This window comes from Equus asinus, chromosome 17 (assembly GCF_041296235.1).
Source record: "Equus asinus isolate D_3611 breed Donkey chromosome 17, EquAss-T2T_v2, whole genome shotgun sequence".
NCBI lineage: Eukaryota > Metazoa > Chordata > Mammalia > Perissodactyla > Equidae > Equus > Equus asinus.
This window is the reverse complement of record NC_091806.1, coordinates 47628529-47645000: the sequence shown is the minus strand read 5'-3', so window position 1 is coordinate 47645000 and position 16472 is coordinate 47628529. Positions and strand designations below refer to the sequence as shown.

Genomic DNA, 16472 nt, shown 5'->3' with positions numbered 1-16472 from the left:
TTTAAAAACTCTCATAACAATGCCCATTTATGGACAAATAAATGCGGGAATTAAAAACAGATGGGAGTAGTCGATCTAAGTTCGTGATGAGGTTAGCTTTTCTGGCGTGGAAGGTGCTGTGACTAAGATGGGTGGTCGGAAGGAAATTCAGCCCCGTCTAAGATGCCCCAGCTCTTTGATTCTCAAAGTATGCTTGAAGACGGGATGACTCCTTATTAACTATCAGTATTTCTGGGTCATGGTGACCTGCCTGTTGTCATTGTGCCCCTAGCACTTTTCTATGATGTGAGAGCGTCTCAAATTAACCACATTAAAAGAACATGCCCTGCTCGACAGTGGCGATGGCAGGCGTGCAAGAAGGATGGAGTGAAAGGAAAGATGTATGCTAACAAATATGGACATCCTCAGTCACAGCCAACTACAGACTGGTCCAGGGTGAGCGGCACAGGGTGCCGGGGGGGCCTTCTTAACACTTGGTCCCCATAGAGGCAGCTTCATCGTCCCGTCCCCTGGGCTTGTGCCCACTTTGTTTGTTGGTCCTTCATTGCATTGATCCCGTCCCATCACAGTGACTGTCCAGGCCTCTCTTCTCTCCTGGATGGAGACCTCCACAGGGCATGGACTCTATGTCTTAATTATATTTGCAACCGTGCAGCCCAGTTCCTTGGGTCCACCAAGCTGCCTGTGGACATCGTGAAGTTGAAATGGAGAATGGCGGGCACCTGCCTTCCCAGCCTCTCGTTGCGGCCCTAATTGATGGCCTTTCCTGTAGGGGGAGATCCGGACGGCGCTGCAGGATTCCGTGTACTGCGGGCCGAGGCAGCAGTGGCAGCTTCTTGGGCTCGCAGCCCACAAAGCGATAGTGTTGAAACTCTGCCTCTGTTGCCATTTTGATTTGCATGGGACCCCAGGCATGACTGCCATCGTCACTGGGGTTGCCTGAGCCACGCTGACTGCGTGGTCCGTTGGGGTTAACAGGTGGCTGGGAGCCGTGACACCTGGGGGCCAGTTCTGCCGGCTTGCCTCTAGAGATGTGACCTTGGGGAACTGAGTGCTGTAGCTTGGCTGTTTCCCCTGGTGCTGGTTCTAAAGTGCGTGTGTCTGGGCCCCTCAGAGACCCCGCTGACCTTAGCCGCTCAGCTGGACGACTCCGTGGAGGTGATCAAAGCCCTCAGAAACGGTGGGGCGCACCTGGACTTCCGCGCCAGAGACGGGATGACGGCCCTGCACAAAGCAGCGCGAACCAGGAACCAAGTGGCCCTGAAGGTACGTGCCGGAGCCCGTCTTAACACGGGTGGCGCCCCCTCCCCATCTGATCCCCTGTGCCTGCCCCTGTCCCCCGTCCCCATCCCACAGCGGCCCCCGAGGTGACACCGAATCGTGTTCCGACTGGACCTGGGAGGTGCGATCTGGCCCTCCCGCCATCTCTCCTTGGTATTGCTGCTTTCAGAATTTACCGTCCACAAAAGGGCATCTCTCTCCTCCCGCTTCAGTCAAAGGGCTGGTATTTTCAGCCAGGAAGGCCAGTGCTCAAACCACCCCTGTCCAAGGGAGGAGGCTGCAAACCCAGCTGGCGGGCACCCAACCAGCCTCGCTGCCGCCGCCCCCGCTGCCCCCGGTCTCTGGAAGTGGACACAGCAGTGTGGATTTCACCGCTCATCTTCCTCCCAACACTGTGCCTTGTGCAGGGTCTACCTGCCCCAGCACTGCGTCTGCGGAGCATCCGCATAGGAGGGTGGATGCCCCACACCCGCTCCATCAGGGCCCTGGCAGGGAGGGAGAGGAGCCCACGGCTGCGGGCTGACCCCAAGATGATGCTTCTCTCTGCAGTCGTGGATTTCTCAGCTTCCCGTCAGCTGCGCCTTGTCAGGGGGCTTCTCCGGAGACCAAGTGTTGATGACAACGCTTGCTGGTTTCGCCACCCCCAGGAAGCACACTGAGATAGTCTTATACCGCATTTTTAGGTTATAGAGTACACCTTTTCTCTTCTCTGCAAATGTCACCTTCCCTTTATTGCTCTCCGCTAGATTAGCTGGGGCACAAATGGGCCTTTCTGAATGCCCAAGTCCACGTCTGCACAACGCCGCCTCGTCTCCCGGGTGTATAAGCTCATCCTGCGTGCCTGGGCGCCACGTGCCACTTCAGGGCCAGAAACGTTCCTGTCTCAAGTTGGGAGCTCCTTAATTCCGGGAGGGCCAGGACAAGCCCTGGGAGCGAGGGCTGGGTCAGGCTTGGCTGGGGGGACGGGAACCCTCATCCTTCTTTCTCTATTGACTCACTGTCTGCCGCAGGGGTTGTGACACCGGTGACCACAGTGTTTGATTTTTTTTCCTAGACCCTTTTGGAGCTTGGAGCATCCCCAGATTACAAAGACAGTTACGGCCTCACGCCACTATATCACACGGCGATCGTGGGCGGGGACCCCTGCTGCTGCGAGCTCCTGCTGCACGAGCACGCTGCGGTGTGCTGCAAGGACGAGAACGGCTGGCACGAGATCCACCAGGTGCGCGGCCGCCTCCCCATCTCCCTGGAGGCCCAGCTCCCTTTATCCTGTTACCCCCGGGCCGGGCTGGCCAGCCCGCAGATCAGATCTGGCCTGCCGGTGTTGTGTGTGACCTGCGCAGAGTTCCTGAAATACTTGAAAGGGTCACCAGCATTTAAAAACGGGGATATTTACCCAGAAACAGACATTTCTGACTTCTCTGGAGAAATCGGTAGGTTGTGCATTTCTGGGTGGCTACAGCTGACTGGTGTTGTGGGGAGAATGGCCCTGGGTCCCTGATAGAGCCTGGGACCAGGGGCTCTCTGAGCACAGGTGACACAGTGCGATGCTCGATTTCCATGCACAGGGCACATGTTTCCCAGATGCCGCCTGGCAACAGTGGGGTTGGGGGTGTGTCAGCAGCAGTCTTGGCAAGAAACCGAATCCGCCTGGCATCCCTGATGCAGGGTCTTTAATGGACTGAGAGCAAAGAGAGGACACTGTTCCCAGGAGCACGGAGAGCTGGACGGAGGAGGAGGGAGCCAGCAGGAGCTGTATGATGAGTCGCAGGGATGAAATACTCCTGTTTCTCTCTTCTCACATCCTCCTATTGGCTGAGCCTCGGCAGAGCCGGCCAACCAGGGAGCCCGGTGGTGCAGGCGTCTGAGGCAGGGGCTCTGGGTGGAGGGCAGGGGACAGAGGGGCAGGATATTGGCCCCCAGGTCAAGGGGTGATAGCCGGATCAGGAGGAGGCTCTGAACCATTCTCTGGCTCAGCAGTGTCTCTCATCACTTCCCAGGCTGCCTGTCCGTTTCCCTCCCCCACCGTTGCCTTATGCACCCGCCCCATCTGAGTGGGGTCGAGCACCCCACCCACCGTGGTCAGAGGGCCGAGGGGTGCTGAGGTGCAGCAGGTGGGCCGTGGAGGAGCAGGCAGGCCCACCCCTACCTGGCCTTTCTCGTGCTGGGTCAGTTCTGGTTCCTCAGCATCCTCACAGCCTGGAGAAGCAGCCAGTGCCCTCCTGTGGGGTGAGCAGGGCCTCTGCGAAGCTGCTTAAGGGCAGCCCTGGGCTCGGTCCCCGGGTGGGGGCCTTCAGACCAGCGATGAATGCCGTCTGGGCCTCTGTTTGCTCATCTGTAAAGTGCGGTCTCCCACACTCATGGGCCGTAGGAAGGATCGAATGTAAATCGTGTGCTCAGCCTTCTCTCTGCTCAGCATGAGAGCCTGCAGTTTCCGTGTCCACACCTGCCCTTTCACCCCTGGCCCCCATGGCTGCACGTCTGAGCTGTTTCAGGTCTCTCTTTAAGAGGTCTTATTTCAAGAGGTCTGCTGGCCTGTCCGCCCCTCACCTCTTTAGTGCCCATCTGACCAACTTCCTGGTAGGTGTCCTAAAACACAGCTCTGGTCCTGTCCTTCTCTGGCTCCAGAACCTTCCGTGACTCACCTGTGTCTGGCCCTCAGACTCTCACTTGATCTTCATGACTTGCTTGACCAGGCCATACTGGACCACCTCCTGTTTTCCAGACGGGTCTGGCCTTCCTGCTTTGGTCTCTTGGCTGAAGCAATGGCTTCTGCCTGGAACATCACGTCCTTGGCCCCTGGCCCTCCCTTACTGTGGCCGTGCACAACCAGAAAGCCCTGTGTAATGTTGGCGGGTTTGCAGAGTCCATCCCAGACGAGGGTAGCGACTGCTGGGCCATGGGTGTCATTACTGTCAGCCTCTTCCAGGCAGAGGATGAGCTGCTCAGAGGACGAAGGGATCCTAGGGCCTGGCGCAGACGTCATCAGCCACTGTGGCTCCAGGTCTCCAGGTCCTCGGTGGAGAAGGTGCTGGAAGGAGCCGCCCCTCCCCCAGTGTGGTTGTCGCTTGGCACCTGGCCGTCAGGCTGGAGGCTGTGGTCCAGGCATGGAGCTCCCCACAGGCACTGCCAGTCTGGACACCAGCCTGGCTGTACGGGATGGAGCCACCCTCATGTATGGGGTGGAGTTGTCCTCACATGCAGCTGGGTGCTGATGGCATCCCTGGGCTTGGGAGAGGCGAAGGGGTGGGGACGTGGATCTTCCACGGAGAGATGGGTCACTTCTTTGTCCTGGGTGAGGACCCTGCTGGCACCACACACCTTTCCTCTGACTGCGTTTTAGGATTGGGGCCAAGTCCCCTGGTTCTGAATTCCCACATCATGGTAGGATGGAGCCATAGGGCTCAGCTAAGTCAGGTGACTGAGTGAGCTCGGGGAAGATTCTGGAACTCCAAGACTCTATCTACCACCAGGCAAATGGAAGCTCAGGTCCTCTGGGGAGGCAGGGGTTTGCTTTTTCACTTAACTTTGCATTTTTGAGAAAGTGACGCATTGACAGAGTTCCAAAACCGAAACTAGGTAGATGGAGAGGCCCCCTGTTCTTGGCCCTCTCAGGGAGCCGTTGTTACCAGCCCTCCGTTCTCATCTCCAGGGTTTTTACAGCAAAGATAAGCATGATGAGCACGTGTTTTCATTTACCCACACCGTGTTCGTGCAAGAGGTCACTCGGCACGACCTCTGCCCTGCACCGTGCTCTCTTCCCTGACGTGGCCTGGAGCCCGTTGGATCCACGCATAGGGATGTCCTCGTCCTCCTCGTGTAGCTGATAGTTTTCTGGGTGTGGCGTTTCCACCGTTCCACCTGGGCGAGGACTCCCCACCCCCTGCTGCCCTCATTCAGCCACAGATGTTGCCTGCTGTGTGAGCGCCTGCCAGGTGCGCTTGGTGTCCTGGGCACTGAGGACACAGCAGTGAGCAGAAGCACCCTTGACCCCATGACCATTATGTCCAGTGGGGGAGCCCAACCTGAGAACAATAAATGTAAAAAATATTACACGCACACATACACACATGCACACACTTGTGCACACACAGCTCTGTGCGTGTCCCCTTGCACCTGGAGCAGGCGTGGCAGTTTCTCATCTCCATGTGATGCAGCTTTCTGGGCTCATGCAGGGACCATGCAGGTATTCGTGCCCTGGGGCAGGAAAGGTGACCATGGTCCCAGGCCTGCTCAGTTCCTCTGCTCTTCTCTACTCATAGCTACTCTCGGCTGGCCGTCAACTCCGTCATGACCTTTTAAAAGCCAAGCCCGTCCTCCCACTTGAACTTGAGGAGCATGTCGAAAGGGAAGGCTTTCAGACTCTGCCAGTGTGTCCCGAAGGGGATCCAGCCCTGTGGTGTGCGCAGGCTGTGGGCCGTTCCACGCTCCCCAGGTGACCTGCCTTGAAGGAGGCGGTGCCCAGGACTTTGGCCAAAGTACAGGGCGCCGGAGGACCCGGGCTGAGGAGGCGCGGTGGCCTGAGGTCATCGCTGGGCGAGTCTTGGGAGCCGTGAGCCCACGTGCTTCTCCTGTCTCTCAGGGTCTCTGCATAACAGCTGCTGGCCCCAGGGCACAAGGCTGAGCTGACGGTCCCCAACAAGACAGGGGCAGTGGGTTGTCCCCCCTGCACGTGTCCAGAGGAAGAGTTGGCCGGACACGTCTCATCCTAAGTCAGCTCCACGTCTGATGTGGCGCACGTTTCAAACCAGCATTTAGTGACATGTCTGAGAGCGACCCCTCACGTCCTTGGGAAGGAGTGTCCACGGAGAAGAAGCATTCCTTCCAGGTTCCCTTTGACGCACGAGCCCTTCCGGGACGCCACAGAGGCTTCTCTTCGTCAGCAACAGCCGTGTGTGTGTCGGACCTGGCGGGAACCCAACTTCCCACGTGAACATGCCTACATTACTTTTTTTCTACATTTGCCCGCCCTTTAGACGTCATTACTTTTTTTGTTTTACAGAGTTTTCCCTTTGAGCTCCAAACATGTGAATTCAGGTTAAAATGCCCTTCGATGTGGAATTTGAGGGAGGCGCAGGGAGAGGCGTTGGCACCTGAGCGGTGTTGGAGCGTGAACGTGGGCAGCCCCGGCGTTCGGGCGCGGCGTCCTTGGGGTGGCAGGGCCTGGGCCTGGGTGATGGTGCTGGGATGATGGCGACAGACCTCAGGCCGGCTCTGAGCACACTTTGGCAGAATCATGAGAGACGCTGCGTTTCCACATGTGGGCACCCACTCCTGAGGCCCTGTGGTACGTTGTGGGTTTGACAATATTCGGGCGTGGTGAGGCCAACTGGTCAGGAGGTGGCTGCCATCAACAGGATGATTTGTTACTCACAGATCATGAGTGGAGGTGGCACGCCACGCCGTGCAGGCCCACAGGGGGAGCACCAGGGTGGTCGGGGGCCAGAGGGAGACGGGGAAAATGTGAGCAGGCATCTTTATTGTGGTTTCTGCAGGAAGGAACAGGCGAGGACCTGTAAGCAGCCTGAGGATTGGCTAGTTTGAGTAATTTCAGGGGACTCGGGGGCACTGGGCCGCCTCTGGTTGTCTGGGACCTGCTCTGGGTGACTAGGGCGGCAGGGGGGTAGTGGCTCTGAGTGCGAGAGCCCCATAGAGAAGGGCGTCTGGGGTGAGAACTCTGCACGGGCTGGTTTGTATTTGAAAGTTGAGATCATGGACGAGTCCTTTATTATCTAGACATTGGCTTGCCCTGGGAGGGGTGTCCAGTCGCTGCAAGGCCATCAAGGCCCCAGATGCCGGAGCATCAGAAATACAGAAAATAAGGAAGTAGAGACGATACAGTCCAAATCCAGCTGCAGGCTCCTCGGACGGGGTGGCTCCAGGGTCCCAGCTTGGCGGGGTTCTCAGAGCTCAGTTCTCTCCCTCCTCCCTCCCTCCCTCGTGCAGCCAGCAGACCTTCCTTCACTCCTGAGTGGCTTTGCACTAGAGTCTCACTTTGCTCATCTAATGCTTGTGACGTTGGTGGCCATCTCAGCTGTCTGTCGGGATGGCTGCCCTCAGATGAAGATGACTCTGTGTGTGTGGAGGGGGGTGGTCCTGGCAGTCACTTCCTGCGATGCCAGCTCTCCGCTGTGGCCTCTGGTCCCTGCACGTGCCGGGTTCCATCCCCGAGGCCCCACGTGTGGATTCAGAGCGTTGTGACACTAAAGCCACCCAACCCCTCGGTCCCGCGGTCCCCAGCCCCTGGCACCACGTCAGGAGCGTGGAGGCCTTAACTCCCAGGCTTGTTGCATCCCGCTTCCTGCGGGGTCGAGCCACCGCCCTCTAGTGGTCGGTTTCTTTTTCACACGAGTCTGGGAGAGCCGTTTTCCTGCTCAAGTACCTTGGTCATCCCAGTGAGGTGACCGGAGGTGAGTCCCTGCCTCCTGAGCCTTGCTGTCCTCACCTGCCGGCTACTGTGACTCTTGACCAGGAGATGGGTGCAGGGTGCTCAGCAGAGAAGGGTAGACGGTGCTGTCCTCCCCTGTCATCATCCTCCCCGTCAGAGCTCAAACACCATCCTAATCTGCTTGATGTGCCCCATCTTTTTACACCTTAGAGCCACCTCAGCAGACACCTGCTTGTCTGACAAGTTTAAGAAGGCCCAGAGAGGGCGAGTAACTTGCCCAAGGCCACAGGGCGTGCAGCTGCCTGAGCTGGACGTACTCCCAGCTGGTCTCACGCTGAAGCCCGGTTCTTTATCTCACCTCCAGACTTTCTAACAGAAGCCGCCCCTAAAATGACCCCACATCTGTGCCAGGAGGAAGGAGAGGGGCAGGTGGGTTTTGCACACCCCAAGCTGGGCCATTTCTGGCTCTGCCCTCTCAGGAGAAGCCCCTCCGAGTTCTGGGGTTTGCGGTTCTGTGTTTGCAGCCTGTCCCTCTGCCCAGCACCCGGGAGCAGCGACAGCTCCTCCCCAGCCACCAGCTCCTCACTCTTCTGGGGATCCGGAACACCCCAGCCAGGCCCACTCACAGGGGTGGCAGGCGGCCGGGCCTGCTTTCCAGGGTCCCCCAGCCTCTGCGTTCCTGGGCGGTGCCCGAGGCCAAGTGTCCAGTGGGAAGGGAGGTGCACCCTGCAGACCCCGCCCCGCCGGGCAGTGCGCCTGGGGATGCCCGCCCCCTGCAGGCCGACTTGGGAAGAGCGCGTGCTGTCTGCCAACTGCCTTTAGCGTTATCATTCAAATTCCTAATCTGCTCAGCGTGGAAATAGCTGAAAATACAAAGAAGCATAAAGAAGAAAGTACAAAACACACTCAGATGCATTCCCACGACCCGAGGACGTCGTGGGTCAGATTTTGGGGGGGATTCACTCTGCATTTTTAATTGCAACGTACCGTCACGTCCACCTGTGTGTCTTCCTGGCACCCGAGCTCCCACCTCGGGGACGGTGATTTCACCGTCTCAGGACTCAAGCGTATGTTACTGACGAAGTCGAGGGCTCTGGAGAGGACGGCCGTCCCCGTGAGAGGACAGCTGCTTGGCGAAGGACCCGGACCCCCTGTTTCCATGCACCTCGGGCAGCTGTGCCCGTGTGACGGGCCCGAGTGGGGAGTCTCGCTCCCTCCCTCCCTGTCTGAGTTTGTCTGCCTCTGTTTGGGGCAGGCGAGATTCCCTGCCATGCTGTCGGTAGGGTGTGTTCTGGTCTGGGTGTCACACAGCCTGGAGTTGAAAACGCCCCTCGACGTTGCCTGGGTCACCTGAGCAAGTGACTTGCCCTCTCTGAGCTTGCTGGCTAATCTCTGAAATTGGCTGAGCAGTAATTCATAGATCTCTCGAGACAGTTCACATGCAGAATCTCACATGAAGTACTTACTGCGGCGTCCGGCAGCTAGTCAATGCCCCATAAACGCTGGCCACGCCCCTCATCATCGTCATTGTCACTGTCATCTGGCGACATCTGACATTGTCACTAAGACATAACACCTGACAGTCAGAGAGTGTCTGACCACATTGTTCACAGGCTTTAATAGAGATCTCATTTGATTTCCAAGGCAATTCCGTGAAGGATGCTTTATCGTTTTATCCTCATTTTATTATTGGTTGCTACTTATTATTTACCACTTTTAAATTAGGAGTTTTAACCTGGAAGAAATTACACAGTTTTGGGGTACAGTTCCCTCCCCTTCTTCATCCTCACCAGGCTCACCCTCAGCTCTGGGCTCCGAGTCCTTGGAGCTTTCTCTGAACCCCCACAGTAAAGGGACAGGGCCCGGGAGGGTCCCCGATGGCGCTCATAGTGTGGAGTGGTTCCAGTCTGTCCCTGTGTGTGTGCCGCTTGGCTGACCATCTCCCACAGGGACTCCCAGCCCTATGGAGTCCCGGCCATGTGTGGCCCTTGCTCTGTGCCTGCGCATCGTACATGCTCCTGAATATCGGTTGGCTGAATGATGGTGTGGCTGAGCCAGCGTGGACTCTGCTCTGCTTTCTTTGAATTGGGGTTTTCCTGGTGCACTGGGGTGACCACTGGGCACTGTGGTGTCCACTGTGTCCAAGGCTGAGCTGCATGCCATGTCCAGGGACGCCCGGGACCGATGTGAACACAGGCTTGCATATAGAGCCCCCGCAGGGAGGGGCTAATTCTAGCCAGAGCAGGCAGGAGGGCTGCCTGGGGAGCAGGGCATCCGAGCCAGGCTTCGATGATGGGCAGGTGCTGTCTCGGGTCAGGGAAGATGGCATCACTGGCTTCCCGGGGTGGGGACATCACGAATGGACCTCGAGGTGGCATTCCTCGGCAACTGCATGGGCTTAGCGAGGCACGGTCCATGGCTGTCAAGATGGGGACCTCAGAGCCTTGGCGAGTCTTGCTGTGGATGCAAGAAGCAATAGTTATTTGCATCTTTACAGATGAGGACCCCCAGGTCTGAGAGTCTGGGGTCCCCAGCCACTGAGTGGAAGGACCAGAGCTTGGGAGCGCCCCCTCCCTGGTCTGTGTTGTTACCCCAGACCCAGTGCTACGGCTTCCACCCCACACTGTGAGCGGCCCAGCTCCTGGGGCCCCAGTGGTTGGAGATGCAGGATGGAGCGACACCCTGCTTTGGATCCGCTCCATACTGACCTGGGAGGTCAGATCCGTATCCTGTGCCCCCATCCCTCCCAGATGAGCAAGGTTCCTTTTGGAGCAATAAGCAAAGTGTCCTTTCTCTGTGGGCCTCCAGAGGGATTGAGGACCACCAAGCCACTATCTTTCCAATCAGCCCTGACTCTTGGGGCCGAAGGGAGAGGAGGCACCAGGAGGAGAAGGGATGGGTGTAGACCCTGAGAGCAAGATGGTGGAGACGCCATGTCTCCCCTCCGTCAGAGCCTGTGTTCTGCTGTGATGACGGAAGTGGAGTCTCCAGGAAACCTCTCCTGTCCAGGCATCGTGTCATAAAAGCACCAGCCCCATGGGGAAGGTGGGCAGGCCCTGTAGCCTTAGATGACAAAGCACAGTTATGTTTCTTCTCGAAGTCTTGGCACGACGTCTTTTGTATGTCACATTTCAGGCTGAAACTCACAAATGGGTTGACCCGAACTGATCATATTGGTTTGTTAGGGCCACCGTAACAAAGTCCCACAGAACAAGGGGCTTAACCCACAGACGTGGCCGGAAGTCTGAGATGCAGGTGTGGGCAGGGCTGGTTCCCCCTGAGGCCTCTCTTCTTGGCGTGTAGATGCCGTCTTCTCCCTGTGTCCTCACGTGGTCGTCCCTCTGGGTGTGTGTCCTCATTTCTTCTTATAAGGACCCCAGTCCTATGAGATTAGTGCCCACTCTAATGACCTCATTTTATCTTAATCACCTCTTTAAAGGCTCTCTCTCCCAATACAGTCACATTCTGGGGTACATTCTAGGGTTTAGGATTTCAGCGTAGGAATTTGAGGGGCGTAGTTGAGCCAATCACACTGATCAGAACCGAACTAGCCACTTTCTGGTTTGCACAGCAGTCCACACAGTCATTCACCCGTTTCCCTGACTGCCCATTGGGCGGCAGCAAGACCACGTCTGGCCTTTGAAAACCACAGAACACGGGGCCGTGGGGCAGCCATTGGCTCAGGTCAAACAAGGTGTGTTTGCACGTATCTGAACAAGAGAGCCTCTCTATTGATGGGCAGCTCACTTCCTGACCAAGTCAGAGCTGAAATGAAGTGAATATTCTTTTCTGACTGTTGGGCTGTGAGATCTCCAGCTCACATTGTGAGCACACACTGTGGGAGAAATGCCTGCGTGTGGTGTGGACTGAAATAAAGTGTTTGTGGCACAGACCCAAGCAGAAGCATGTGCTGCTCATCTGCAACACAATGCCCTCGTTCTTGTTCCAGCTGCACAACCCCAGGGGGCGCCGGTCCGCCTGCTGTATACTTAGGCTTGTGGATTTGTCACAGCAGGTGTCCAGCAGGTGGCAGTAAAGTACTTGAAGGAAGAAGCACCTTTTCCCCAACTCACACCCAGTTATGTGGTCGGCCGGTGTGGGGCGGATGCTCGGCGTAGCTGGGGTGAACCCCAAATCTTGTGGGGAGCGTTCTCCCGATACACGTGCCTGGGAGATTCACAGGCTGTAGGTGTGGGGTGTAGCCCCCCACGCACGTGCATTTTCCAAAAAGCATTTTAGAAAAATGGTTAAGATACGTGAGTTTGGGGGGCGCTCTTTGTCTTACGTTCTGGTTACTCTCTGACCTCTGTCAACCCTTTTAAGCTGTCTCCTCGTGGTCAGAAACCACGACACTCAAAGAAAGGAAAAAGGGTTACTATGGCTTATCTTGGGGGAGGACAAATTTCTCTCTTCGGTACGCTTTGAGGTCTTTGTGTCGAGCAAGTACTCATTTCTCTTTTTAAACTGTAAATGACTATTTCAGTTTCAAACTTACAGAAGAGTGGCGAGAACAGTTCAAAGAACTCCACATCCCCCTCACTAGTGACGACGTTTGAGCTTTGCCAAGTGTCCCGATAATGTCCCTTATCCTAAAAGGATCCCATCTGGGACCCCGGATTGAGCCCCTGGTTCTGGGAGAGTTCCTCAACCTTCCTTCGATTTTCACGGGACGTCTGAAGATTGCGGGGCCGTCATTATGGTGGTCGTGTCTCAGTTTGGGTTTGTTCGGTGTTTCCTCCTGCTGAGAGCCAGGCTGTGTTCCCGTCATTGCATCCTCTCAGGTGGCACTCAGGTGACCATTTGCCTGTCACTGGTGACGACATGGTGCCCACCTGGTCGGGGGGGTCTGCCAGGTCTCCCCACCGTTGTTTGTCTTTTTTGCTTTGTAATTAGTAAGTATTTTGGGGGGTTTTTGAGCCTGTCTAAAACCCTGTTCCTCATCCCCATTCACCTGCTAGTTTTAGCCCCCCCTGGGTGTTTCTTGCCTGGATTAATTATTACTATCACGGTTGCTAACTGGGATTATCTCCTCCCTTCCTTGCTTCTTCACTTACGAGTTGGCTTTCTGTTATCAGGAAGAGCTTTCTCTTGTTCATTCATTCATTCATTCACTTATTGTACTATGGCCTTGTGCATTTCTATTTATTCACCAAGTAGCCATTTCTTTCTGAGGTGATGGCAGCCCCTTCAGGTTGGCTCCTTTGTCCTTTGGACACGTCCCCATCATCTTTGGAGCCCTTCTTTCCTTCTCGCTCAACAAGGTATCCCAGCTCATTTCCTTTTCCTTCAGCCCTGGAATCAGCCATTTCTGCAGGGAGCCCTGGGTCCTTTGAGTACAGAGTGGTATTTAGAACCCAAGATCCGGGTGCCGGGTGTGCTCACAGCTCCCGGGCTCCGAGGAGGGAGAGAGAGGGTCATGTGTACACGTGCGCACACGTTTCTGCTTTTATTTCTGTCTATATTGAAAACCACGTGTTCACTCTGATGCCTCCCGCTCCAGTGCAGCCCCACAGAGATCACTGCAGCTTTCTCCTGCACCTGCTGCGTTAGTCACTCCCTTCTTTGACAGTGAGAAGCCGGTGCCCGCTTTCTTTCATTTATTCGCTTGTTGCTCAGCCCCCTGAATGCAGCCAGTCAGCCACCAGCTTGGTCGGATTCCCCCCCGCCGCCCCTCTTCCTCAGCAAGCACGACCTCTGTCGTGTAATGACCAGGGAGCTGGAGGCAGAGACTCTGGCAAAGATGCTCTTTTGAAGGAGTGAATTGTAGAATTTAAGCTTTTGGGGTTCTGGGAGATTTCATTTTTGTTTAGGGCTTTGATGGATTTCCTGAATTGTTTGTTTTAAACAAAAGGCACAGAGAAGGAAGAACAGAGTGGGAAGGAAGCCCTTGTGGCTGCTCAGAATTGACAGCTCTGTGTCATCTCTTAGCCTGGATCCCGTTGTGACCCGTGGTGAGGAGGGAGTGACATCAGCCCACTGATGTGACATAAAACCTCGTCACTTCAGATTCGGGGGGGAAGGGAATGAGGGGTCTGGATGGGTCGTTCTGTGTTTTTATGGTCATGTAATTCTCTTCTCTATTGATGAGAGAGCAATTAAATTAAGCTGTCACGAAGTCTGGCCTCCTAGCAGTCCTTTGGGGAGAACCGAGGAGCCAGGGCTCCTTCCATTTAAGGAACAGAAATCCCAACTCAAAGTAGTTTAATGGGAAAATAAAAAGTATCCCTCATCTTTATGTGCTGAAAAGTTTAGGCATAGTTGTAGCTTCCCAGGGCCTGCCCAGCGTCATCTTGGCTCTGTGTGTGTGTGTGTGTGTCTTTATCTTTGTGTCCCTGTCTCTCTTCCATTCTTCCTTCCCTTCCTTCGCTCCCATGTGTCCCTTCTTCTGCCTTGGTGGGCCCCAGCAGCTCTGGGGGTCTGTAGTTTTTCTGCTGGCCATCCTGGAAAAAAGTTAGAATTTGCTTTCCCAGTCATCCTGACAGATGTTCCAGCCTCAGGTCCGTACTGGCCCCTTGGGTCACCTGGGCATCCCCAGCCCATGCCTGTGGCCACAAGGTGGAATATGCTGGTCGCTCAGGCCTGTGTCTTGTGCTGCTGGCATGGTGTGAGGTGGGCCCCCTTAGACCTCTGAGAGCAGACTGGAGCTGGCCCCCAAAAGAAAATGCAGGTGCCGTTGCTCCAAGAAGGGAAAGTGGGGGCTGGGGTGGTAGGCACAGCAATATCTACCGCCAGGATCTGCTCCATAAATTAATGAGATTATGAGAGGCACAACGATTGTGGATGTTTCTCAGTTTTTTTTAAGCTCATCCAATTAATCGTTTCAGCATCTTCGCTGTCATCTCCCCTCACTGCTAATTGGCGGGTGTAGCGGTGCAGAGGTGCAGTTCCCTCAGTGTGTCTCCAGGATCAGACATGCATGATTAAGGAGAGTGCCTTCCGCTGGCTGCTGTGTGGCCCGGCCCTGGCGTGGCTGTGTCCTCCCCACCCTCGGGGTGAGGAGTGTTAGCACCCCCATTTCCCTGCCTTTGTGTTGTCCCATCCTGATTGTCCCCCATCACGGGGACAGTGGGTCTCATATCTTCCATGCTCCCCATCGCTGGCCGCATGCTGGCCTTTCCCGAGGGGCCAGGAAGTGCTGGTGGATGGAGCGGGGGTGAGTCGGATCTGACTTGCTGCCCAGGGTCCGGGGCTGCCCTGGCTTTGGAACAGCGGGCTGGCCCCTCTGCTGGGGCTGCACGGCAGCGGGATGCCTTGCTCCCCATGAGCAGGACGGGGAGGGTTGGCTTGGCACCGAGCGTCACTCGAGGCCCTCTGGGTCCTTATCCCACGTGATTCCCATATGAACCCTGTGAGGAGTGGGGTTTCTTCTGTTGATGTGTGAAGACACAGGCTCAAGGTGAAAGTCGTGGAGGTAGAAGGTCCGTGACCTGGGTCCGTATCGGTTTGACCCCAGAGCCCTGTTGGTCCATCAGTCGCACACAGCACCCCTTAGAAGGGCTCAGAAAGGGGTCAGTCCCTCTGGGCTCCCACCCCACCTGCCTCCTCCTCAGGGGGTGGGGTACATCTTAAAGTGGTAGCAGGGCCACCCCTCTCCTGGGGGAGGTCAGCCGTGGGCTCCCTTTCCTGGACACGGCAGGGGGTGTTGCGCCCTCCTGGCCATTTTCACCGTAAGCAAGGCCAGGGATGGAGCATCCTGGTTCCAGTTCCTGGGGCTGGTCCCTGAGGCCAGGGTGTCCCCGTGTCTCTCTGGGCCTCTAGGTGCTGGGTCCCAGTGGCAGGAGCGTCGGGGCCCCTTGCAGGCCCCGTGTCAGCAGCCGTCGTGAGCTCCTTCTCCCCAATCCCCGCCTGGTCTCTGGCGCCCCGCTGAGGCTCAGGGCACGGCACGTGCTGGTGTGTCTGGGGCCCTGCTCTGGGACGGTTGGTGGGCTGAGGTCTGCCCCATCGGCGGGTCCGCGGGAGGTGGCTGAGCGGCATGGGCGCTCGGTGCCTCCGGGGTCACAGGTGAACTCTCGTTGCAGGCCTGCAGGTACGGACACGTGCAGCACCTGGAGCACCTGCTCTTCTACGGGGCGGACATGGGCGCCCAGAACGCCTCGGGAAACACCGCCCTGCACATCTGCGCCCTGTACAACCAGGTCAGTGGTGAGGACCCCACCGGGCACGCACGTGGGGGCCGGGGGCTGTGCTGAGCGCTCCGCGGGGTGGGTGTCCCAGCTCAGGTGCCGTAACAAAGTCCCACAGGTGGGGGCTTAAACGACAGACACTTATTTCTCACGGTCCTGGAGGCTGGACATCCAAGGTGAAGGGGCTGGCCTGTCCGGTTCCCGGTGAGGCCTCTCTTCCTGGCTTGCGGACGGCCACCGTTACAGACATGATGTCTCCTCTTATAAGGAGACTAACCCTAACAGATCAGGGCCCCTTCCTCATGGCCTCATCTAGCCTTAATTACATCCTAAAGACCCCGCCTCCAAATACCATCCCATTGGGGGTTGGGACTTCAGCGTATGAATCTGGGGAACATTCAGTCCGCAGCAGGGCGTGGTCCTCATCTGCTTCTTCGGGGAGAATGTTATCCCTGTTGGAGAAGGGGGGAAATGAGTCACAGTGAGAGAGAGGGAGGGTCCCGGGCATGGCTGGTAAACATGGGTCTGCTCGACTCCCAGGGCGGGCCACCACCCTGTCCACTTTCCAGGAAATGCGTAAGGACCCAGGATCCTCTTGTTTTCACCCTCCGTAGCTGCGGGTGCCAGCTCTGCGCTTAGCGGGTCTCAGGCCTCCCCACAGTGGGTCTCCGCTGGGCGTG

General features: G+C 56.8%; 1 protein-coding gene across 2 annotated transcripts in view; it reads left to right on the top strand.

Moving 5' to 3' along the window:
* The window catches only part of SHANK2 (SH3 and multiple ankyrin repeat domains 2), a 559575-nt gene that overhangs the window by 113220 nt on the left and 429883 nt on the right, over positions 1-16472 (top strand). For both annotated transcript variants that reach the window (XM_070488373.1, XM_070488372.1), the window contains 3 exons: positions 1115-1266; positions 2336-2503; positions 15688-15804. In XM_070488373.1, coding sequence (XP_070344474.1) covers positions 1115-1266; positions 2336-2503; positions 15688-15804 — 437 coding nt within the window. The remainder of the gene's footprint in view (positions 1-1114; positions 1267-2335; positions 2504-15687; positions 15805-16472) is intronic.